The 25,473-nt window shown below is 41.5% G+C and overlaps 1 protein-coding gene across 7 annotated transcripts in view; it reads left to right on the plus strand.

The window, feature by feature from the left end:
* tjp1a (tight junction protein 1a) overlaps nucleotides 1-25,473 on the plus strand; it is a 120,212-nt gene that overhangs the window by 36,090 nt on the left and 58,649 nt on the right. The window contains exon 1 of one of the 7 annotated variants that reach the window (XM_066701271.1): nucleotides 12,818-13,346. The exons of the other annotated variants lie outside the window; for them this stretch is intronic. Coding sequence (XP_066557368.1) covers nucleotides 13,320-13,346 — 27 coding nt within the window. The 5' untranslated portion in view covers nucleotides 12,818-13,319. Of the gene's footprint in view, nucleotides 1-12,817; nucleotides 13,347-25,473 lie in introns of those variants that run through there. 7 annotated transcript variants of the gene reach the window in all.

Genomic DNA, 25,473 nt, shown 5'->3' on the forward strand with positions numbered 1-25,473 from the left:
GGCTTCCCCATGCCGAATGAGGCTCTCCACACAGGAAGTCTGCCCGGACTTTGAACAAAGCGTTCAGAGAAACAAGCTTTGTATGAAGGCAGGCTGAGAGCGTTGTCGTGTAGACAGAAAAGAAGGGCCACCGCTGCTTTTGTGACTCATGTGGGAGGTCTTCTGTATTATTATAACCAGTTAACAATTTTGTATTATTCATTGAGGTACATGGCTTTAAAAATATATTTTTTTCAGCTGTTTGATGCAGTACGCATGTGTAAATAGGCATTTTCACACGAATATCGTATATATACACACACAGACATATATGTCATCATCATTAATCCACTAGAAGACAGCCTTCCTGCAATCCTCTCATACACACAAAAAACATAGCTTGTGCAAAGCATATATTCCCATGGACCGAGTGATTAAAGCAATGTATTCCTTACTGTGGTAAGGAGAAGCGGTGATGCAGAGAAGCCAGCGGATTTGCCCTTGGCGGCGTTAGGATACACTAGGTGTGGAGGCAGGGGAACGTGACACGGCCGCCCTGATATCGGTCTGAAATCGGAGCATTTCCTGTTACTGATGGGCTGCTTATCAGCACATTTTATGAAACAGACTTCAGCCACTGATCTGACCAGGATTCTTCTGCGTCCTGTCCATCGGGTTTCTTCAAGGGCCAGCTTATGTCAACTTGTTTTCCTGTTTCTTTCTTTTTTTTTGCTGTTTGCTTCAAATCCTGCTTTACGTGTTTTTAGTCACTATCTATTTGCTCTCTTCTGAGACGATTCCTGACGATTCCGTTAAAACAAAATCAGCAAAATAATTTTGGAAGGATAAAGTGATTGGAGGGATAAAGGTCACTGGACTAGCTGTTATCCTTTAGCTCACTTGACCAGTGTTGACTGGGACAAAACACCGAGCCCAAAAGGGGAACAGGTACGAACATACAACCTTATCTGGACAGCTGGGACTTTGATGCGTGTTGTGCAGGAAGTGAGCTCCTACAGCATCCCATGGAGCTTCCCCTCAGATGGGCCAACTGTAATTAATCACATCTCCTTTCCCAGTGTGCATTTGTAAATTAGCATTGTCGTGGTGTCCTGTGTGAGGATTGCAGCACAGACGGAGCCCGCGCATAGGCAGCAGGGCAGAGGCGGCGTGAAATAGTGCTCTGGAGGGCAACAGGCTCGCTTCAACTGGATAACACAGTGCAGGTTGGGGGCCGCATAAATCACCGCAATTGAAGTATAATTGCAGTTGCAGTTGCCGAGGCTGTGAACTGCAATGCCCAGAAGAGAGTGTGGCGCGTGTCAGCTGAGCAGAGGAGCCTGTCGTGACTGCCAGATGTGCTAGAGGCCCCAGCATTAGTTCTGCACGTGCTCAATGAGTTGGTATGAGGCTGGGATATCATTAAGATCCTGCTGCCCCCTGCTCCTCCTCCTCTTCAACCCCTAGACTGCAGCTGTCTCACCTCAGGAAAAATCCCCCCTCTTCCACACAAACACACACACAAACACACACACACACCATGCCTGTGAACCACCATCTTCCATCTCTTCACATTCTCTTCACAAGTTTGCACACTGTGCAGCCACATAAAATACACCTTAAAGTCACTGCACATTTCTGAAATGTCAAAAGTAATTCAAATATATGTTTAGAAAGAAATAAGTGTGTAATACGTGAGCCTAGTTAAATGTTGTCTATGTCAACTCACCCTGCTGTCTTGTTCTTGTGGTTCCTAAGAGTATGTTTAGCCACCCTCCTTGGGATGATGTTGTGGTTAGCTGATGCCACATCTTCAGATCAATACTTTAATTTTATTTATTTTCTTAAAACATTGTACTGGATTTTTTTTTCTTCGACCTCTGCCACATTTTACAGGCTACAGTGGACAATAGGTAGGATGCAGGTCGTTTAATTCGTTTTTTAAATCCCATGCACTAACCGTCTGTAAAGACAGGTTCATATGCTGTGCATAGAGTAAAGTTAAGCAGAAGCTGAAAATATCCATTGAGTCATTGGTCAACATTTTATTAAAGTTACTGTTGTCTAAAATAATAACTTGCATGTTTGGACACCAGCTGAGACTGTTGCCAACCAGAACCAGTCTTTCCAGAAGTCATATTATTGCACAAAATACTTAATTCTCTTTGTCGGAAATAGCTTGGCTGTTTTTCTTTGAAAGGAAGACCTGCAGGAACTTTCTCAACCCCCCCCGCCAATGTGGCATTAAAAAAACATGTTGAGATATGATAGTGGCATGTCCTGCTCCAGCACACACTGGATAAATTATGCTGAGACTGCAATGCTTTGAAACCCTGTCGAGTCCCTGCAGATAATGTGCTGCTCGTGGTCAGAAGGTGACTGAGGTGTTATAGAGAGAGACAGATGTCAAGAGAAATCTCTTCCTGCCCAAGTGGCTCACATGTCTCCAGCAGTGACATCCTGGCAGTCCAGGGGCTGATTGTGCCCATTCAGAATAATACAGCCTCTTGTGGTACAGGTCTTCCTTGTGGATTTTTTGTCTAGCGAGGGGTTACGTAAGAAGAAATCGCCGCTGAAATAAGGAAATGTCACAGACTCCCTTTCACTCCACATTAACTGTGAAGATGCAGAAACGGGAAACATTGTGCATTTTTTATGCTTATAAGAATGAGAAAAACAGCCCTGTAACGGATTTTCTCCTTTCTTCTGAGGGGAATGTTGCCGGTTCCAAATAAAATCTTTATAATCGGTGAACAGCACTCTGCATGCACAGTGGTTTGTGCACAGTCCTTATTCAGTACTTATTTTTCTAGTGGACTTGGGCTGTTTTGAAACAATTGGTCCTTTCTTTCTTATTATAGTTTAAAAGAAGTGATTTTGCAGACTAAAGAACTTGAATAATTAAAGTCAAACGCACTGCTGTGTTCATTTTAGCCCTAAACATATCAAAAGCCAGTTGCAACAGAAGCCGCAGTCACATTGCAATGAGCATTTCACAGTTATCTTAATGAAAGTCATGATGGAAACAGAAAAGCATATTTTAGTGATTTCTATTAAAGCCGATTTATAAATGGGATAAGCAGTACAAGTGGAAAGGTTATTGTGTGTTCAGATTAATCTCTCTGCTGCCACTATCTTGCTGTTCTGCAGTTAACCTTGCACTGTATGCAAGTGTTTGTGTTTGTGTTTGGTCTGAGGGTATGGACAGAATTTTTCTCAGTTACGTTTCTCAGGAGGTGGTGTGCGTTTTAAACCAACTAGAAATGTACATAGAATAATTCACACGTTCACTGGCAGCAGTAATACAGCAGGTCTAGTTAGGGGAAAAAAGGAATTTTTTTAGAAAACTTCCTAACCAGTTTTTCTGGTGGCTATTTTTGTGCATGATCATTTAGCATAAGTAATTGTTGGTTAAACAGCTTATGTATAAAAGTGGAGCAAAGCCAGTCATCATACAGACTGCCTTAAGTTTGTTGTTTGGCTATACATGTTCTGCACAGCCATGCTAATTGGCAGCTGGTGAACGGCTGAAGTGCAGTGATGTTTTCTGGGTAGAATTTGCTCCAATGCTCTTTCTTGTGTATGACATTCAGGAGGTCTGGGACATTAGTTGCCCACAGAGTGTTTAAGAATATTTATTGATTGTTCAAAACGGCTTAATTTTCTTCATTACTAATTACCGGTGAGAGTCAGTTCTGCAAACGTCAGGCAATTAAAGAGTATAATTCTGGAAGGGCTATTAAACTGTGAGGTGTAGAGAGATGTATGACCCGGGCCCACAATTGCTAATTGTCACTGGTGCTTTTCCTTGGACTGGCTACACAATAAGAGGTTATTTCTTTGCTCCCATCTCACTTGGGATGGGGGTGGGGGCTGTATTGAATACCTCACATGACGCCTGTTTCTAAATATTATTCTCAGGGGTGTGCCCTTTATGTGCATTAGAGATTTCAGTAATTTTTTCATCATTTCATAATTGCATAAAGCTATCATAACGAATCTCCGGTGAACCCTGGGGGAGTTCTTTTTACTCGCTTTGGCATTATTTTGCACCCCCTCCCTTACAGTTTATCAGGTAGAATATGGACATGGCAATATCTTAATAAACATTAATGTCATGATAGACAGAGAAGGTGCTTAATGCCAGAGATGAAGTCATTCTCGATGATCTCATGCCCTTCTTATGTGAGGCTGAGAAAGTAAAGAAGTGCTAGTGTGGGGAGGTGGGGGCTGGAGGTGGTGGATGTTTGTCTTCCAGAGGGGGATAATCGGTGGTGTGGTTTCAGTCAGGCCGGCAGGGTCAAGAAGCCCCCCTGTGGATTAGAATCTTAAAATAACGAACATTCCAATGCAGGAAGTGTCGAAATCAGGAGAGAACCACACTGTGTAGGAGAATTTCAGTGGAGAACATCTACATTGCATCTACATCTACATCTACTTATGCGTCTGATTAGGGGAATTTATACATTTGTATGGAAATATTTGCCCAGAATGGTGTGTTACAAGCTGTAAAGTTTACATATGTTATCATGTTTTGTGCCTGTATTACAGCACCCAAGTTTTAATCTTGTAGCTTCTTTTAGAAGGGAGAGGGAGGAATGGTTTGACTGATGATCAAAGAATGCTCAAAAGCTTGGACAGCAGGAGCTCCTGAAGGGACACTGGCCTTCTGTCCATTCCTCTGTGGCATATTGCAGTGAACAGCAGCCTGATTATTTAATTAATCAATGAATCTGTTTTCCAACTCATTTAGAAGAATCCCTGCAGATGCATGGGTTGTTAAAGAAGCATTGACAGGCATATTGAAGCATCACACTTTAAGGAATTTTGATGAAATGGAAGCTCAAGGCATGGATAGGCTTTGAGCACAGATCTGTTTCCCTGTAACTAATGTGACTGCAAACGCGACTGTTGTGTACATGTGTTTTCGTGGTTCACATTGTGCTTTTTACAAAGCCCAAAGGTTTTTCCTCTTTGTCCCTGCTCAGGGGTTCCTGCAGTCGGTGGTGGCCCTGCCCGTGAAGTTGTCAGCCTGTGTTCAGAGGTGCAGTACAACTCTTAGAGAAGATTACCAAAATATAATGAAATAAAATAACACGAAAAAGAAAAGGAAAAAAGAGAGAGAGAAAAGAGAAAGCTTGCCATTTCTAATTTCTGCTGGATAGAGTGAAGCGCTGGCTGCAGCTCAGATGAAAGCTGGCAAATCCGAGCTGACAGCACGCTGCACCCTGTGACGGGCTTTCTGATGACGGTAGCGGATTTCTGCACTTGAAACCGTTTTCCGTGTAAAATGAAAAAAAAGAAAGTGTATTACTATGGGGCGGGGGTAACGGGAAGGGAAAGATGGCGCTTCCACAGGATTCAGTTGACTTAATTCTCTCAGTGTGCTCACCCACTGGAGTGGAGCTGCTCGGCCAAACTTCATTAAAACATTTAAATTAGAGATAAACACTGAGACAGAGATAAGTCGCGTGTTTGTTTCTTTATGCCAAACACATAATACTAATCTTGCATCAGTCTCCGTTGTGCCATTCCTTGATTCCAGTCGCAGAGTAGGGGTGGGGGGGGGTTTCTTGAGACCTCCGTGCTGCATTACCCTGTGTTAATTCCTTTGTCTGATATTTAAATTTTTTTGTCTGTACTTGTTGATCCTAGAATTACACCTTCCTTGTACAGTTGTATCAATACAGTTATGAAATAATAATATTAATGTACATTGTTCCTAAAACCCTATATTTTATTTGTGAACATTGATCTCAAGTATATCGATCTACAGATCTAATTTTCTTTCGTGCACATTGATAGTTATAAAAACAGATCATCCAGAAATCAGAAACACTGGTAAAGGGATTCCATTTTGGACAGGCAAAGTGCTCCAAGGTGAATTGCGAACTCACTCCGTTAGATAAAGATAATTAGTCAATTTCTCCTTAGAGGTCTTTGTAGGTTTCTACACTTTTACACCATATTACTGACACCAGTTTAAAGTAATGTGAATAATTATCAGAAATTACCTGGCCGTGAATCTCGGCTACATTACCCTTGGAAGGCAGTGTTTGTCTGATCCTGAGTGGATGAGTGTTAGTGAGCAGCCGAAAGGTCATTTTATTCTGCCTTGACTCCTGAGGTTGTGAATAGCAAGTGTGACGAGATTGTATGAGCCGGCTCCAGCGTATCCCAGGGAAGTTATTTCAAAGGCAGAGGCAGAGCTGTTGTTGGGATCGTACCTTTTGTCCTCTCCCTTTAAGGAAGTCCTGGACTCTGAGAGAGGTACAAACTGAACCACAAAAACTACAGCACCTTTAATAAACTCAGCATTGTTAGACCCAGCATTAGGACAAAAATAGGACATGTCTTTCAGGATGATTAGGATGAAAACCATGAAGCAGGCAAGATAGCATGGCCCTGACCCCAGCACAGAGGAATGACATTGTCAAGTGGCTTGTGCACTGCAGGTGTAGTGTTGTCACGGAGAACCTCCTCTGGGCCACTTTGTTGACAGGGAATCCATTCTACACCTGCGGACTGCACCTGTCCCTGTTCTTCAGTCAGACATTCCCTGGAAACTTGTCCCTCTGATACAAAATGCTGCGGATGAATTTGGAAGCCCCGGCGGCCTGGGTAAATAAAATGATGCTGATGAGGTTTGGCACAGCAGCTGGAGCCTCAACAAGGTACAGAGGAGGAGGAAGAGAGGGGGGGGCAGAGGAAGTGTGCAAAACCAAGAATAACACAAAGAAATATACAAGGGTGAGCATCTTCCCAGCTGTGGAGAGAGGCCATTATATCTGTAAAGGCAGGCGGTTATGAAGAACAACCAAGTTAGTTAATAAGCAAAGGAGTGAATAACACCATTGCGCTAAGGTTAATTCATATGTGTGTGTACATCTTTCATTCAATTTCACGGTGCCACTCCAGCTGATTCGATGGGTTCATTCTTTTATTTTTTGCAAGATGTATTTTTCGCAAACCTCTGCTGCCTCTGACCTTCGTCAGGTTCTCATTAAAGAAATTGAAATGGGGATCTGTGCCCTTGAGAATTGTAATGAAGTCAAGAATTTCCTAAGTCAATAAAGCTGAAGGAAACCAGATAAGATAAACAAACACTTTGAATGCAGCTGCATGAAGACAGACGCTGAAGCCCAGAGGCCCTTTGTTGGTTCTGCTGGAGGACTGATTAGGTGGCCGCAGCTACGGATGAAGGATTTGCTGTCCAGCTGTGTTTTCCCCATTCGAAATCCGATCATCAGCTCACACTGGCACCTTTCTTACCATAACATCTCAACACCTGCAGTGTCTATAGCACCAGAAGATTAGGCATCCACACACACAAATACCAAACCGACAGCTGTTCTCAATATAGGGTGTGGTCCTACCCTTGGCCTCAGTGACTGCTGCCGTTGTCTCTTGACGACCAGAGAGGTACTGGGCAGCTTCTCTGGGAGCGAGAAATCAGGGTGTCTGTGGCCTCTTCCCTGCTTGCAAATTCCATTTCCACAGGATCGAGGTCAAGACTTTCAGACAATTCAGCGTTTTCTGTGCTTTAATCACTAAATCGCCAGATCTTTGCTGACAGTACTAGTGTCTAAACCATTGCATCACATATGGTCATATAGGGCCCCTTTACAACAACAACAACAAATAACAAAAAAACAACTTGGCACAGCAGTAGCTCTAATGAAATCTGTTAACAGCACAGGGAGGACTTGTCCCTTGTACGTTTGGTAGCAGCGTAATGGCCGATTACACACAGCATTTGGGGAAACCCTTGCCTCTCTTCCCGCTGCACTTCCCATCTCATTCACTTGGACACAGAAAACAACTGACCATGTGAATCCACATCTGCCTTCTGTATCTGGATTCTCGGTGGTGTGGCGAACAGGTGGGTGCAGCAGATTAATTGGGAGAGGCTTGCTCAATGTCCAAAATATCCACGCTGTCATTTTTAATAACAGGCGAGCTTTGACTGGAAATAAAGGCTTGTCAGGGTATCACCATCACCATGTCAGGCGTTTCAGGAGGCAGTTCCTTATTTACTGCCACAATTATTTACTTTAATCTTGTTAAATATTCCTGGTAGCATAATTTCATTTTTCGCAAACAAGCATTAACATGATTATGTACATAATAATGAAATGCGTCTTTTCTTTTTTTTTCGTCTTTTTTTTGGAGTGACCTTTGCTGAACTTCTGGTTACATGTGACAAATGCCACCTGAATTACATTATTATTATTTTTATTTTTATTTCTTGGCAGATGCCCTTATCCAGGGCGACTTACAACATAAGTTGTAATAGCAAGTGTACATCTACTGAGCTAATAGTCATTCTTTGATTTGTTTTCATCAGCATCTAATTTTTTACAAATTTATTTTTTTTCCAATGCATGCTACTGTAACCCCAGTTAAGGGTGAGGAAGAGTAAAGGTTGAGCATACAAGATTTAGAAACTCAACATAATTAGTGGTTTGTGCAAAATACTGTACACTCCTGACATTTAATCAATATTATTGGCAGATCCCAAGTGGGAAACGTAAATTGACGTAAGTACTGATGATAAACACACACATGCCTCGATCACTTGCTCACTCAGCCATCACCACTGCTCTCAGACTCGAAACCTCAATGGGTACAGGACCCCCTGTTGGGGCCTACATGTTGAAGAAGGGACTGGTAACTATGAATGTCAGGCAGCAGTCTCATCTGCTAGTGTGGAGACATCTTGGATTATTTTTTTAATGTTCTTTAAACAGACCACAAAATCAGATTTTTATTTTGCTCAGGTGTGTCCGCTGGATAGGGAGGACTGTATGAAGCAAAAAACTCATTCAGCTTTCAGAAAGACAGAGTGCTGTCCGTTCGCAGCCTGTCTTCCCTGCTTTGAAACACCAACACCTTGCTGTTACAATGTTTGGATGCCCAACTGGAGTGTTATAAATCCCCACTAGCTTGGTAAAAAAACAAATCAAGACAAAAAACAGCCACAGAGAGTTTTGCTTATCAGTGCTCTCAAGATATCAGGCAGGAAACAATAATAATAAATTGTAGCCCCTCTATTAGGCTACAGTATTTGGAAATAGATTAAAACAAGAACAAGAAAAATCCTTTGTACATGAAGGTCGTACAGAAAAGTCTGCACAGAAGAATGATGTCAGATGGTTCATTGCAGAACAGCAACTTTCATACACATTTCCAACAACAGCGTACACAGAGTAACATTTTCCTTAGTTCTTTATTTGCATTGTTTATTATTTGCTTGCAGGATAAAGGAATATATCTATTTTAATGTTGCCAGCCTGAAATCTTCCACCTAGATGACCATGAAAAAAAAAAACACATTTTCTTAAATGCTCATCTTTCTGTAAGCAAACCTCAAGCAAGAGCTCAGAGCCTTCGACCATTCACTGTTCATCCTTCCCCAGAGCAGAGCTGTCACATTCTCTTTGAGTTTTTCTTTTTTCTTTTTTTTTTGCTGGGTGTAATTATGTCTGCTGGCTGCTAGGTTAAGACCACCTAAAAACTGCCCCTCTGACCTGAGACAGATGTGGAGGTCACCAGTGTGCAAAGTCATGGATAACAAATGAATTCCCTGTGCGGGCCAGCTAGCCACTTTGGAATGCCTACGTGAGAATGAGAGGAGTGAGCACTGGGCTGCGTCACTTGTGCAAATGAGTTGTTTTTTCCTCTCAGACGATGAGGTGTAAATTGTTGCCAAGGGATCGTTGCATTAATAAGGGGGAATGTCTCGGTGGTCAGTGTGACTGCATGTGTTTTGAATTGTGGATCATCTTCACTGGGAAACTTGACTAGTCTAACCTAGGGACAAACCAAACCCTTGCACTTCCCACAAATCATAAATTACAAACTTGTACTCAGTCACGGCTCAATTTGTTGTCAGAGGCCAGTTTCTACTTCTCATACATAAAATTGTGAAAAACACTGTAGGGTCCAAATTGCTGAGTTGCGATTCGTGGGTAGGTTACAGTTGTGATTTGCTCTAAGCCTCTAAGGTTGAATTCCCAAACTTATTTTAGTGTAACCAATTGCTCTTCAAGCAACCTAAATATAACCCTAAGACTGTTAGTGCCTTTTACTTATCAAATATTAACCATGAATTGTATGCATGTAGGGAAAAGGGGTGAGAGTTTTCAGAACAGTTTTTCCAAACCTTGTTATAGTTTTCAAACACACAAAGTTCCTTCAAAAACTGTGTAAGTATACCTACAAGAACTGATGCTGTTTTGGGCAAAGGGTGGTCACACCAAATATGGATTTGATGTAGATTTTTCTTCTGTTCACTCACTTTGCATTTAGTTAATTGATAAATATAATCTATTAACATGTCTATTTTTGAAAGCATTCTTACTTCACAGCATTTTTTCACACCTGCCTAAAACGTTTGCACAGTACTGTATCTCCATGCACAAAACATAGTTAAAAGCAATTTTTAAGGTAGCGATGAGAGATGCACATGAAGAATGCCCTAGAGATTCTTCAAGCTAGTTAAAAAGGGCTTAATGGAAAAAAGAGGAATAATTCCTTTAAAAAAATGTCCTTGACTGAGGTCTCTAACCTATCTGTTCATGTTAAAATAAGAGAAACTGTTAATACTGAACATAAAACCACTGATAGTGATTTGAAACAATGGGAGGGCATAATAGAGATACAATGATACAACAGCTACTGTAATCTAAATATCCAAATAGAGCAAACACATGTATCTGTTGTGTGTTCAGTTTATTTTTAATTCCACTGTACATAGGTACCTGGCTGCCTCATGCCTGCATGCCAACTGAGATGTGGTTAGCTATTACTGGGGACCACAGCTGATTGAGACTCTATTGCAGGGATGTATTTACATATTTCCCATGCAGGGGGTTATCATTGCTGTGCCGGTGGGTCTACAGTGTAAAATTTCCCTTTATAACATGCAATCCAGCATGAGCAGAAATTGCTTATGCCATGCAATGTCAATGAAATCTTCCACTTGTATCTCCAGAGTAAAAACAACTGAATTAATGACGTAAATATATAGTAAAGACATAAATGAATGGCTCAGTAGTGGAAGTAGCACTGTAGTAGGTTTTGTTCTGTATTCCCCCACTCCCCTCCTCCCCCCTCTCTCACCAGGCCTGGTTTATTTTAACTAGGCAGCCATTCCTCTTCTTGTTTACTTTAAAACAATGCGAGTTGAACCCTGCTGTTCTGCTTTGCGGGCAGGGGCCAGGAAAGCCATAGGAAGCAGTCAGAGTGACACTTGTGGGCTGTAACGTTTCCTGTTGGTTTGGCGACTAACCAACACCAAACCCCTAACACTCAACAAGTGCAAATCTTGCGAATGCTTCAGATTTATTTTGGTGCTGAAGAATACCAGGAATGCCCATTGTTCCTTCCTATAGCAGCCATACCCTCCAAGTTGACGAGTGCCTTATAAATATTCAGTGAGGTCCCCTCTTTCAGACCAGAAAGGGAATACTGAGAAAAGAAGGGAGAAATATGGGGGGACAACTACTGTATGTGAGCTGCCACTGCTGCACTATGGGAAACAAGAGGGCTGACTCACACTCCACTCCCTGAAAGATAAATGGGAACACTCCTGATGGTAGTGTAAGGTGGAATGTGCAATGCTATTTCTAACCCGGCAGAGTGGTCTGGGGACAATTAGTGATGGCTTTATTGTCTTTGTGCCTTTGAATAAGTTGCCATTAACTGTGACCCATTTCTTTTGTGGGTTTGGCATACCAGGCCAGTGAAAGGCACAATGTATTAATAAATATGATTAGGGCTTCATTTATCAAGGGCTTTTCATCAAAGTGCAGTTAATGGTGTATAATTTGAAAGAAACAATGGCTGGTGATAAATAAAAAGTACAGAAGTAATTGGAAAGACAATTCCCAACCATAAGTTGAGGTTCCACTGATAAAAAAAAGCTCTTACTGTAAAAAGTGGGGTCAGATGTTCGTTTTAATGAAGCAAATAAACAAGCAAGGAATAGAACAGCTCAGCAGAACCAAATCCTTCATACATCTTCATTGATGCGTTTGAAATGTGTTTGCCTGTCACACTACTTTTTAATTACATTACTGTACTTTCTTCCATTTATTTTCTGACAATGTCTTCAAAATCTGTTTGTATACAGCTACCGTTTGAATAATAATAATAATAATAATAATAATAATGCATAAGGCAGTTACTATAAGATGTAGTTAATTGAAAGACACAAACTACATAACCTATATCAAATTATTATTTATTATCAATTATATTATTTATATAATGTATTTAATGTTTAAACGGATACTTGAAAAGCAAAATATCTCAAACTTGTTTGGACTAATTGCTCTATCCCTGAATTAAAAAAACACCCCCGACGTTACATAGAATGTAAAACTATTTGTAAATTTGATTACGATTCTATTTATTATTATTATTTAGTCATGTTAGTAGGATTATACCAAACTTTAAATTATGTACACTGCCAGTGACACGTAATAATGATAATAATAGCGCTGGACGAGATTCCCAGTTGTAAGATACCAGTTGGCTGTCTGAGCGCTTCCCAGTTCCCGGATTTTTAAAACCTTTCCTGGCCTCTGATAGGCTGCTGAGCACAGGGCCCTCCGCCGCTCGGGACATCCACGGGAGGAAACCAACCCAAGTGTCACATCCAAAATACAAACCAACCCCCCAGGATTATAAATCATTGTCTACAATCTCATACTCGCTACTTTAAAAGCCTGCTGCTTGTGCCGAAACGGGACAACACAGAGACGGAAATAAAGATGAGGGTTTACCCATGTGATCAGAGGTAACATATCCGCGCATCCCCCGGTTGTGCCCGGGTGTCCCCCCTCCCCGCACGCTGGAATGGACTCTCCCAGTCAGACATGTCAGTGGCTGGGAGAGGAGAAGCGAGAAGCGGCGAGAGACTCAACCTGCCATTGCGGTCCGGCTGCTCTGGGAGCCCAGGAACAGGCGACAACCCCACGCGTGTTTTTTAGTTTTGCTTTATTGTTCCTTTTTTCCATGTTGTGTTCGTAAAGGGATCGGCGCTATAAAACAGGGTCCCAGATCATCTGGAGCGAAATCGCCGGCATTGGCTGGAGAGAGAAAGTACTGAACTTTGGACTTTCAAATAAATATATATATATATGTTTTTTTTTTTTTTTGACATGTCGGTCTGTGTCCTGTAGAAAATAATTGCCCCAGCAGCGGGGCGAGAGAAAGCAAAGCGGGAGTGAGCGGTTTGATCTGAGCGTGTTGGTGGTTTTTGTTGTTGTTGTTTTTTTGTTTGTTTGTTGCTTTTTGCTCTAAACTTACTGCACTGGAGAGAAGAGGACAAAATGTCGGCCAGAGCTGCTACTAACAAGGTAGGATGGCAATAAAGTGTTCAAAAGTGCCGCTGAGACCCATTTTATTTGAACTGCGGGCCGGCCGTGTTGCCATGTTGTGTTGTTGTGAATAAGTTGTAATGGTTGCGGTGCAGCATCAGGGCTGGCGACTGTGCTCTCGTTTTCAGTCTTATTTACTGTTGTTGTGATCGCACACAACGATTACGGTAATCAAGACGACTTGCCTGCGGGACGATTTTTAGGGGTGGCCTGAATGACCAAGGATCGCCTGCGTTTTGATGTGGATTAGAAAAATACATGTAAAACTAACAAAATGCATAGTAAACAAACCGGCGCGGAAGTGCTTACACCGATGCTGTTTTAGTGCACAAGGTAGGAGTTGAAAGGGCTTTTACAGAGTGTGTTTAACTCTGCAAGAAAACCCTACCTGTTGATCGGCAGATCCTGGGCACTTTACTAGACGTTAGCTTACAGGTGTCTGTGGAGCCTGTGGGCTTTCACACTACATCACGATGAGAGAGCACCTTTCTTAACATCATACAGTGCAATTGTGACGGCACAACCAGCATTAGCCTGGCTGTAGTTTTCTTGGCTTGGCATTTCCCTCCTAAAAAGCTAACCTAATGTTGTGAGTTAGAGAACAAAGTTGGATTGTCCACATGGGTGTTGATTTTTGTCTTTTTCTGTTGCAAATGAACAGAGGGGTGACTTATAACCTCACATAATACGATATTGTATTGCTGTGGGTCATTTCTCATTTGGCTGGCAATGATTTGTGCTGTGTGTTGGTGGTGGGGTTTTCATTTAGGAGACACTACTGAGATGACTTTCTGTTTAGTAAGTTGTGATTGAGGGTCAGACTGTATTATCAAGGTGTGGGTTAAGTGTGTAAATAGACACACACACACAGTCAAGCCATACTGATAGGGGCCAGCCCCCTAACAAAAATAATAATAATAATAATGCTTACATGATTGACATTTTAAAACCAATAAGTATTTTAGTAATTTACATTAGAGGTAAATCCCAGTATTTGTTCTTGATTTGAGATCAGGTTTTGAGATTACCTCGAAGGCCTGAAATACTTTTACGTGTTTTGAAGCAGGACACTGAATCCATCATGGCGATGTCTTGGAAAGGCACAAGTGGGTCAGTGGCCTGCTGACAGGCTTTCTGCACTTCATGCATGGTAGTAATACCACTTTCCTAAAAAAAAAAACCCACTGCAAATGTGACTAGCAGTGCATATGGGCGTAGCCGGTCAGTTGTGTGTGAGCAGTGTTGTGCTGTGCTGTACCTGCCACACAACAAACTTAAAATGGGTGGGATTACACTGAAATGCTAGTACAGGGCTGGCCTTTTTTTTCCCCCTCTTCCCCCCCCCCCCCCAACCCTTTTTGTGTATGTACTGTTTAGATTTTAGATTGTTTACTTTTACTTGAGAAAATAAAATGCCCCCTCCCCCACCTACCATGTTATTAGCCAATTTTTTTTGATGTTCATATTTTTTTACATGTCCTTAAATTGTATACTGTTGTCTTGAGCTGGGTGTGAGATGTGGCTGCTGTCTGGCACAGCAGCACTGTAGTAGAATTGGCAAGTAAGAATGTACAGATTAGGAATGGTGACAGACTGGTAGGGTGAGTTTCTGTAGCTCAGGTGAAACTAGTTCTGTTTTTTCCCCCCTCCCTCCTCCTCTCCTGGTGATGTAATTTGCTGGTATGTTCTAAAGGTGGCCAGAGCAAGATCAGATATGCAAAGAATTTTGCTTCCACTTCCTCCTCTCCTTTTTATATGACCTCGCCCACCCTCTGCCGTACGTTTTAAAAGAACGTCACATATGTGTGAAACTTTCTGATGACTTATTACATGTTATGTGTTCGGTACCTAATTTCAAGCAGACCTCTAAGAATCTTCTTTGCAGTCATTGAACTTGAAATTGTTTTGTTCTGCTAGGAGGGAAAATTGCTATAATATACTTGTTTGTGTAGCCTACTGGGTACATATAGTCTCCAAAAGAACATACTTTTCAGTGATATGTCAAAACATTTTCTTTTTAGTAGGGTTTTTTTTTGTGAAGAGAGCCTAATTTATTTTTAAATGAATACAATATCTTTACTTCCTCCTTATGAAGTGGAGTGATATTACTGTATGTTCCCTTCATGGAGAGATGACCTTGGGTGATGGTTTTGTGTGTGTGTGTGATTTCAGGATTGTCTTACAGCTGTGCGTCTCCTTTGCAATTCCAGGTAATGGGCCTTCCATATCCTGTCCCTTCTATACTAACTGAGTCATATGTTATGTTTTATTATTAAGTGTGAGAAGATAATCAACGGAAAGATGTACTTCTGTGTAAAGTCCAGAGGTTTCATTCTTCTTTTTATGAATTGAAATTGTTTAAAAATGTCAATGTGGAAGTACATCTCCCTTCTGGTGAGTTGTCACATGTCTCCAGTTTATGTAAAGTGTGCATTCCTTTAGCATGCATTGACATTGAGACATTAGTCTTGGAGCACTTTGGTGGACTTCAGGCTAATGGCAACTTTAAATTTCCTCATTTGTGTATGGCTGATTAACTTTATAAATGACAAGTAGAGATTTCCCCCATACCAGCTGCCTAACCTTACCTCACCTTGACATAGGGTGTATTAGTTATTCAGGGATCAGTGGCTCATTGCTAGATGCTCTGAGGCCAATCCAAAATGGAGTTTAAAATCCCTTTGCTTCATGATTTAGGTCTAGCCCACATAAATGCACATCCTTTGTGTGTGCGTCATTATTAATAGACGTGTTGGGTAATGGAGTCTGGTAGGGTTACCACAGCCCCAATAAAAAAAGGGAAGAATCCAGAACACTGGCCGCTGCTGTTATCCAAAGCTAACTTTGATGGTCGAATGTAATCTTGTATCTGATTGTGTTCACCCCTGTGGTGTTATGGTCTCTCTTCCCAAGAGTAAAGTGGCCTCCTGTGTATTACCCGAGCACACAGGAGGGGTGCAGTTACAGTTGCGTTTCCTGTAGTGGTGGTCATCTCGGGTGCACTGTACAGAAATCCAAGAAGGGTGGGGGGTGGCGTTGTAGAGTTGGGGTAGTCATGGTGGACATAAAAGATGACTCGTATGATATCTAATAGTAGCGAGCCATTGAAAATTGATTGACCAAGGTTGGAGTCCGCAGCCTCTTCAAGAGTAAGTTTATAGTCTAGTATTCAAGACCTTTTTGAAAAAGCATGCAGCTTAGACTGGGATATAACATTACATTGGAAGGTGTTTCTTACAAAATATGTGCAATATTCTTTGATCTTTATGCCACTTTTTGCTTTGCTGAGCCAAATAATATTGCTGTTTTTAATTTGCCTGCTGATTGTTCAGTCTTTCTCATTACTGGCCAGAGTTTAGTATAAGTATAAGGTGTCTGAGGCCTGTTAGTGCTCCTGTTTGAGGATCTGCTCCTTTGTTTAAGAAACAGGACTGCAGTTCTCATTAAGTAGAGCAGCGTTTCCACAGTACGGTGTGAGTGTACGAGTGCTGACAGGTAGGTATGCCACTCACATTTCAAAGATGTGTGAATCCCATTATCCAGTAGACACAGGCCACCACAAATTAAACCATTTGTAGGGTTGTGTCTTTAAAACGAAATCCAGATGTTTACTGTGTGTTGTATAATGCTAATCGGGCAAATTAATTGGTTTCTTAGCACTCTTAAAATTGTTGTCAGGCCTTCAGTTAAAAGTGGGTGGGTGGGTGGTTGGGTGGGGAAGCCACTTGTCTTTTCTCTCTGTTTATGTTGATCTAATGTTATATTAACTACTTTGAGCCTTTGGCTGGTGGTGGCTGTCTCCCTCCTGTAGCAGTTCAGTAAATGGTAAAAAGCTTTTGCAAAATTCCGCAGTGAGGTATGAAGTAAGACGTGCATGTGAGGTATAAGTTGGTACGATTACATGGCAGCAATATTGGGGATATATGGCATTCTGATTACTGTTCTCTGGCATGGTGTTCTGAAGGAGGCACAGAAGTGATCTGTGGTTTCTCACCAGGGGGTGTTTGGCTTTGTCTTCCTCTGGGAACATTACGAAGTTATGCAAGGTATGTTAAAGCAGAATTGAAAGAGGCCATTCTGGAATCAAACTGTGAATGGCACCGGTCCTAATCTTTTGATGTGATGTTGAAGGTTTGGCTTAATGGGCCCTTTTCTGCACTGTAAAAAAAATAATAATAACAACTGAAAACGGGTTGCTAGCAAAAGGCTTGCCATCTTATCCCATTGCACTTGACTTGTGTTAGCTTAGCGCATAACTGATTTACTGACAGTGTTCTAAGCAATTCATTATTTTTCCTTGCTGTATCCACAAACCTGTCGACTGCTTTTCTCTTCATTTTATTTCCAGAAAGTTCTGCATTATCTATCCATTGTTAACCAGGTGTAGTAACAGCTGTTGGCGACCTACCTGGAATTTCACCCTTCAGATCGACAAAAAGGGAGATCTCTGTGCAATAGGACAACATACTTCTTGATGCAAATGCAGTTGGGGACACCTCCCGCAGAAAGAGAAATTAGGGCTTTTACTTCTGCTGCTGCAGTCGCACATGGAGAAATCTGATTCTCTCAGCTGGTTTCACAGACCTCGATTTAGTAAACAAAAATAACATTGGCTAGTCCAAGAATAGTGCTTATCGCAGTCTGTGAAACCACCCCTATATTTCCCAGAACCTTCTGTCAGTATCTTCAATATAATATGATACAAATGCAGCTTGACAGTTGTATATATTTTTTTGTACTTTGCAATACTTTTTTCCTACTCACTGATTTGAGTACACAGGAAAATCCGGTGCACTTCCAGCTGGGAGGGACACTTCCTCCTCTCTCTCTCCAGCTCTGGGCCTTACTCCCGCAGGCAGACCGGAGTCAAGTTTTGTAGAGCAGTTTCAGGGTTTGCAAGCTGCAGGCTTTAGCATAAACTCACCTTATGAAGCGGAAAAGCAAATACTGGCAGTTTCATATTATCTGAGCTCCTATTTTTGTCTGTGCACGTTTACTCAAGTAAAGAGGACTGACATGCCCGGCACCCTGTGTTGACCTACGTGTAAATCGGAGAGCATGCAACCCTTCAAATGTGCAATTCCTCAAGACACCACACAGAGACTGGTGTATTTCCGTCCCTGACAATTGCCCTTATTTTACATTCACAATGGCAGGTTTAATTTTGTATTGGTTTGTTTAGTTCGTTATTTTAATGCTTTGAAATGTTTTCAAAGGGCCACACTTCCAGCAACGCTCGTAAGTAACCATATTCCACTGCAGTAGTTATCTGTTCACTTTTTCGAATTCGGAGGATTGCTTCCACAGTGCTTAATTTGTCACAGTTGGATGGGATAGCCTAATTGATGTTCTCAGACTGGAGTATTAGTAGTTAGTCCACGGTAGACCACCATGTTTAATGACACTAGGATGGATAAGTAAATCACAGTAAAGCATTTAATTAGGATTTTAAAAATATATATATTAAGAAAGGACAGCCATTTCCCTCCATGACATGGGCACGTGTGGTCTGTGTGTATATCTAATGACTTGACTGCTCATGAATCGCAATTGAGTGGCTAGCCAGTTGTCTTCGTGCCAGCAGTAGAACTTCAGAGAGAAACAGCTGTAGTGTTTAAAATGATTTTGTTTTGTCTGAGCCTGGTAGCAGTGCTCTAGAAAGAATGTGAGGGGCTGACCTTCGTAACGTGGGCAGGTGCACAATGGGATCGAGCTAGCGGTCAGGGCACCAGAACAGCCCCCTGCTGCCATACAGCTCCTGGGGGCTTATTGAGCACATACACTCAGTTGTGACAGTGGCATATCGGGTATTTGTCACTGCAATGGAGGAACACACTTTGCTTTAACAGCTGATTGCTCCATTGCCTTTACTCCCGTTGTCTTCGATTGTTTTTCTGCTTTGGTCCGTGTTCGGAAGCAAGTTTGCATCGCAGCAAAATGTTTTGAAATTATGGTATCGGTGTAGACTGTAAAACTTGGACCTCAGAAGATTGTTTTTCAGTTGAGCTCCCCTGGGTTTCTGTCCATGAATACTACCTGAGCTGGTATGGGGTGGAATTGGGGGAAGTAGTTATCCGATGCTATTGAAGAAAGGGTAAAATGTTTTGTGATGTAGACATTAATAACCAGGCATGATCTGCCATTGTAAAAGCGATTGAGCTGGAAGGGGCCCCACGTCTATCACCTATGAAGCCTGTTAAAGGCAGTTTTTATTTTAATTGTTGTGGTTTTATTTTTGACCCAACAGATATATTCAACCGATATTAGCCTTTTACATAAATATCTGTATTGGCACATATTCCACCAATTAATGCACCAATTTATTTTCTCAAACTACTGGCTAAATATTAATGGTGCATTTTTACTGGAGACTTAATTAAATCGCTTTTCAAAATTCAAAATAGGAATTGAAATAAAGAAATATTAAATGTTTGCTGAAGATGTTGACTGGATATCAGCAAACAAAAACTGTCTCCAAATGGCAAGCAAACTCAGATCACTGTAAAACATCCAAAGAAAATTTGTGAAAAACGCTTCTCAGACAATGTTGGATAAAACTGAAACTATACATTATATTTATAAAACTTAAAATCCTTCATCGTGTTTTGCCTATGATTCATATTGCAAACTAGAGGAGCTTTTCCAGATCAGATGGGACACAAGCACCCGGGGACACAAATGGAAATTGGACTTCAAGGCATTCAAAACGGAAAACAGGAGACACTTCTTTACATGGAGAGTTTTCACAATCTGGAACAAACTCCCCAGCGAAGTGGTAGAAGCTGAAAGTTTGGGAACATTAAAAAATACACTGGATAGGATCCTTGGAACAATTCTTTGTTGTAATTTTTCCTTTATTCTCCCTTATTCTAATTTAATTTTTACAATGTTTGATTTGTGGTTATTTATGATGAAAATGAATGTTAAGTTTATTATGTAAAATGTAAAAATCCTGGCTTCAGTGCATATTTGACAATTTCTCTTTGACGGCGAGAGTTTTGAGGGATCCATGCTAGAAAATGTATTCATCAGTTATTAATCAATTAAGCAAGTCAACCAAGGGAATTCTTCCCTCAAGAGGCTGCAGGTATTCAAATAATTGCTCCAGTAGATTCTAAAGGACTGAAGTTCCCAAACCTCCTGCTTCAATTATCAGAATGAAATCCTTCCAGGTGTTTATAAATTGATGATACAAGGGTGATCTCTAAAACCTGCTGAACAGGATTGAGCACCCCTGCAATAACACATTTCCTTCAAAGTATTAAACTAACCGATTACACTTATTTGGAAAACTATAAATAAATAAATATCAGACAATGCTTTTTCACTTCCAGGTCATGGACTAGCCTATATTTTTTGTGTAGCCAAGGCTCATTGGTGCATTGCTCCGAAATGAAGGTATTTATTTGATCATGGTAAACGAACAGAAGCCTATGTGTTGTGTGAAGGCAATGTTTATTTAAAACAGGTGTTAATGACAGTTTGAGTCCCTTTCGTTTCCATCACATTTTCTTGTGATTTTAACATTGCTGGTTGTTTCAGGATTAATAGTTTGATCATAGAAGTGAGGATCATTCCCTCTAGTAAATCTGGTTTATCGTTCAGGTGTTGGGTGTCCCAGCGCTGCTTTGAAGCTGTAATTTTTCAATTTTTCAGTTTTTGTTTTTGCTGATGCGTAATGAGGAGTGATGGAGACTTCAGTCTCTTGGGAAGCACAACCTGGTTGCTTTTGCATGGATTTGGTGCAGGTTAATGCAGCTCAATAGCATTTTGAAAGGGACTCATGCATTTTAATGGTATTTTGAGTCTGAGCATTTCACAATAATTTACAAGGGGGAAGTTGTGTCCCCCATCCCCCCCCCCCCCCGCAACTCACTCCAGGGAATGTAGGCTGTTTGCTTTAGTAATTTGCAACATTTTAATCTTCATATTCCCACTGAACTGTAAACATTGACTCTGTATGTTTAAGACGTTCTTCAAACTCTTTACGGTCCCGGAATAAATCTTAATCCCTGCTTAATTTCATCTGAGGTAATAACATTTTTATAAAAGATTACAGAAAATTTGGTTTGAAATAAAGACCCGTCTCTCTCCACTTGATGCAAAGCAATGTACTTGACCCCTTTGTCTTTAAATGACATTGCTTATATTCATGTAATTGATATCATTTTAACGTTATGGGTCTTAACTGATACTGTACTAGGCTCCTGTAGCTGCCGTATCCTTGAGTGAGTCACCTGCATTGTTTCTGTTGGATGACCAGACATTGATCTTCTGGCCACTTTGACTTCGAGTCATCCTCTTGTTTCTGTTGGTTTTCAAATGGAGTCTCTATGAGACTATAAATAGCCTTTCGATCATTTGACTCCTGTTCAAAAACTGACTCTTCAAACCTGTTTGTTTTTAAGCTCTCAAACACCAGGCAGTGCCACAGGGCCATTTGTGATAGACCTGCTTCATCATGTGCTCAGGGATGCATAACCTAACAAATCTATATACTAATTTGCTAAAATCTGTTCCTTTCTAAAATTTAATTTAATCCACTTTGAAAGCTGAAAGTGAAAGAAGTTAATGTGAATATAAGTATCCTCATCAGTGTTTTATTTCTCATCCATTGTTTTGTTACTGAATACGTGACCTTATCCAGATCGAGCCAATTGGTTTAATCTTTGAATTGGTAGTTGTTTTCTAAACTATTGTCTTTGCTGTTTTTAAACAGGCGCATTGTCATTTGAGTTTTAATTATAATAATATTGTGGTTTTATGACTTCCTCTTACCATTCTTCACAGTTGCTCCACCTTTTTAGAAGAAAAATTCAGTGTGGTGAATTTTTCCCTGTAGAGATGATGGGGAAATGTTCTAATTTTGTAGCCAAATCCCTACACTAATCTAGGCATGTCATTTCCTGACCTGCTCGAACATGGCACAGGCCAGCGAGCAACAAGAGCCTGTTGACTACAAGTTCAGCATTATGTGCTGTGATTAAGTACACAACATGCCAAAGCTGATGTGTAAAAACTAAACCACATAGGGTTTTCAGCACTGCTTTATAGACCAAATCTGGCTGCACCTATTCAAATGCAGAAGATCTGTCTGTCCAGATCATTACCGTATGAAGTTGCAGGTTCACGTTAAAGCTCTTGCGGCCCACCTGCTCTTCATCCCTGGGGACACGGTGTGTCTGAGGTGCTGCTGGGCTGAAGTCTTTACATTTGGTAGTGTGACGGGCAGGTGGATGTTGGAATGCAGAAAATGGGTCCTTGTTATGCCATGATGCCACTTATTTGTGGAATTGGATTAGCCTCCATTTAACAGCATTAATGGAGCTCCCTGGCGATGGGTGTCCTAAAGCAGTGTGATCTTAAACTAACTGAAGAGAGCGCTGGATCTGCTTCCTAGGCTGTGAGAGTAAATGTCCGCTTTACAAATCACACACACACGTACATTCGTATGTATACATGTGTACCGTATATTTACAGAAATGCTTGTGTTAAAATGAGCACCTCATTCCAAACGTGCTGGACATTATTCCTCAGCCTCCAGGTATCCCTGTGTTTTGGAGATCGGGAATGTATTCCTGGGTCCCAGTGATTCCCATCCTAATTCTGTAGGGCTGCATCTATATACTCTTCATAATGGTCTTGACCTAGTTAAGGGCCTGCTGGATGAACAGGCCTCGTCCCTCCAGCTGCTGCCTGGGATCCCAGTCCCTCTTGCTGGCTGAAGTCCTGCAGTGGAAATGCCCTCCCTATGAAGGCCTTGATCTTGTGATGTAATGCCTGACGGGGCAGAGGAGGGAGCTGAGCCGAGCCTTATTGGTGTTTGTGTGTGTTTTTTGTTAAACTAAGAGATTAACACATCCCTCCTTGCCAAGTTTCTACCTGCTTGCCTGCCTAGCTGTCTGGAAGTGGCCTTTGAGAGCTTTGGCAGGCAGGGTCAGGAACTGGTGTATTGCTGGCGCTTGGGTGGCAGTTTTGTTTAGCTGGGAATACAAGGTTTGCTTTTACAAATACTGCTTTTCTGGGCTTGTGCGCATCATTTTAGGGCCAGAGGGTGTGCAAGAGGCAGGGCAGAGGGCCGCTCTTTCACACAGTTCTACATGGGATTGCTGCAGAATGCTGCCTCCTGTAGATATAATCTGAAAATATTCAGATTAGGCTACACGATTTAGCAGCACTAACTCGGGCTCTGTGTGTGCAGCCCTACGGATCCTCTTACACACTCATGCACGTGTGTGCAAGTGTGTATGTATGTATGTATGTATGTATGTATGTATGTATGTGTGTATATATATATAATATATATGTGATGGATACATAAACGTGTATTTATTACGATATTCCTGGGATCTTCAAGTAAATAATCTGCTACTACCTCTGCAAAGGAATGTGCTGCAAACCAATGTAATAAGGTTTAATCGATGAACTGCCGTAAAGAAATCCAGGTACGGCACTGGGAGGCTCAGAACAGGATTTGCAGACGAGCATTTTCTTAAATACCGGACATCGACGTGGTGGGTCCTTAAGGATCCCCTGATTTGTTTTAAAGAAGGTGACTTTATTCATGAGTGATTAACCCAGCTTGATGGCTGTTAAGTGGAGAGAGCACTTTTTAATTGTTATTTTCTAGGCAGTCCTGTGCCTAGAAGTGGTGCCTGTCCTGTTCTTATTAAAAGATGTGACATAGATGTAATCCAGAGCAGCAGTCAAGCCCCTGTGCCGGTGCCTAGTGTTGTGGTTTTTGTGGGAGACGGCAGCTGTGTTACTTTAGCCGGCCGACCCCTTCATGACCCGCAGTGTCTGGCTCTTCTACACGGGAGCCCCACATGGGCTAATTGTGGAAATAATACTGCGAATTGCATCACGCCTGTGGTTTGAGTAAACTGTCGCACTGCCACCCTCGCAAGGTGCAAACTTAATGCACCCCTGCAGGAGTGCTTGTCCAGACTGCTGTGAAGCCAGCACTTGGATTGCATTCCCTGTGTGCCCAATGTAATGGCCGGCAGCACTGCTTTCTAAATGCTTTCACTTCTCTGAAGAGTTGGCCAGTTTTGCTTTCCTGGAAGCTGCTTGCTCCTGAGCACTCAGTGCTACTCTCTGGTTGGTCAAGAATGTGAATACCAACTTGATGACAAATGATTGGGGCAATACATTTAATCTGGAATCCCCCCCACCTCCTCCCATTCTTCAGCTCCTTTCTCTGAAACTCTAACCTTGTTCCATTCTGGAACATGCAGTTTACAGATTATTACTGAAGATTACTTTTGGCCAGTGGTCAAATTTTTCTCCTAAGGAGCATCGTAAATGCAGAGGAATGTGGATGTTCCTCTGACTGTATCTTTATAGTGTAATTTCGAAAATGCCTGTGAGATTAGATTGTTTCTATAATTATTAAATTGTGTGAATGTGTGGGGTGGGTGAAATGAAAGCTCAGGAAATAAAAGTTGAAGAATCTGGTTTAGAATTATTTTATTTTTAATTGATCCTCCGAAATAAAGGGAAATTAGATGTTCTAAGACTAATTTGCATGGTGGTATGGGTGGTTTGAGGACATGATAATTGTCTTGAAAAATACATTGATATCAAAACTCTAGCCTGATGGAATTCACTTTTAAATTGGTGTTCTTATATTCATTAAATTAGCAAGTGGGATTTTTTTTTTTTAATTCCTGTTTATATGACTATGGAAAAGGGGACAGATGCATCATAATATACTCTTTCTCACACACACAGGCTAACAGGTAACAGGCTCTGTTACCCCCCCAGCTGTCTTGTAACACTGAGCATGAAATGCTTCCGTCAGATGTCTTTCAGGACATCAAAGGTTAATGGAGCCTTTGCAGTTCCTGGTTTTGGTGTAGTATTTCTCCTCACTGTCTAACCTGGAGTGCATTGTTTCAGAAAGCAGCGCCAGCAGTCATGTTGCAGTGCATCGCCGAGGTGTTGCACTGTTTACACGTATCAGGCACCCACTTTAATAAAGACTGAATGTGCCACTCCACAAGCTCATGGCAGATATTGGGCTTCTACTAGGTTCATTAATTATTCAGTCTGTCTGTATTAAAGGCACTGGAAAGAATCCTCATTTAGTTTGTTTTTCTCGGAA

The sequence above is a fragment of the Amia ocellicauda genome, chromosome 4, assembly GCF_036373705.1.
Source record: "Amia ocellicauda isolate fAmiCal2 chromosome 4, fAmiCal2.hap1, whole genome shotgun sequence".
Lineage (NCBI taxonomy): Eukaryota > Metazoa > Chordata > Actinopteri > Amiiformes > Amiidae > Amia > Amia ocellicauda.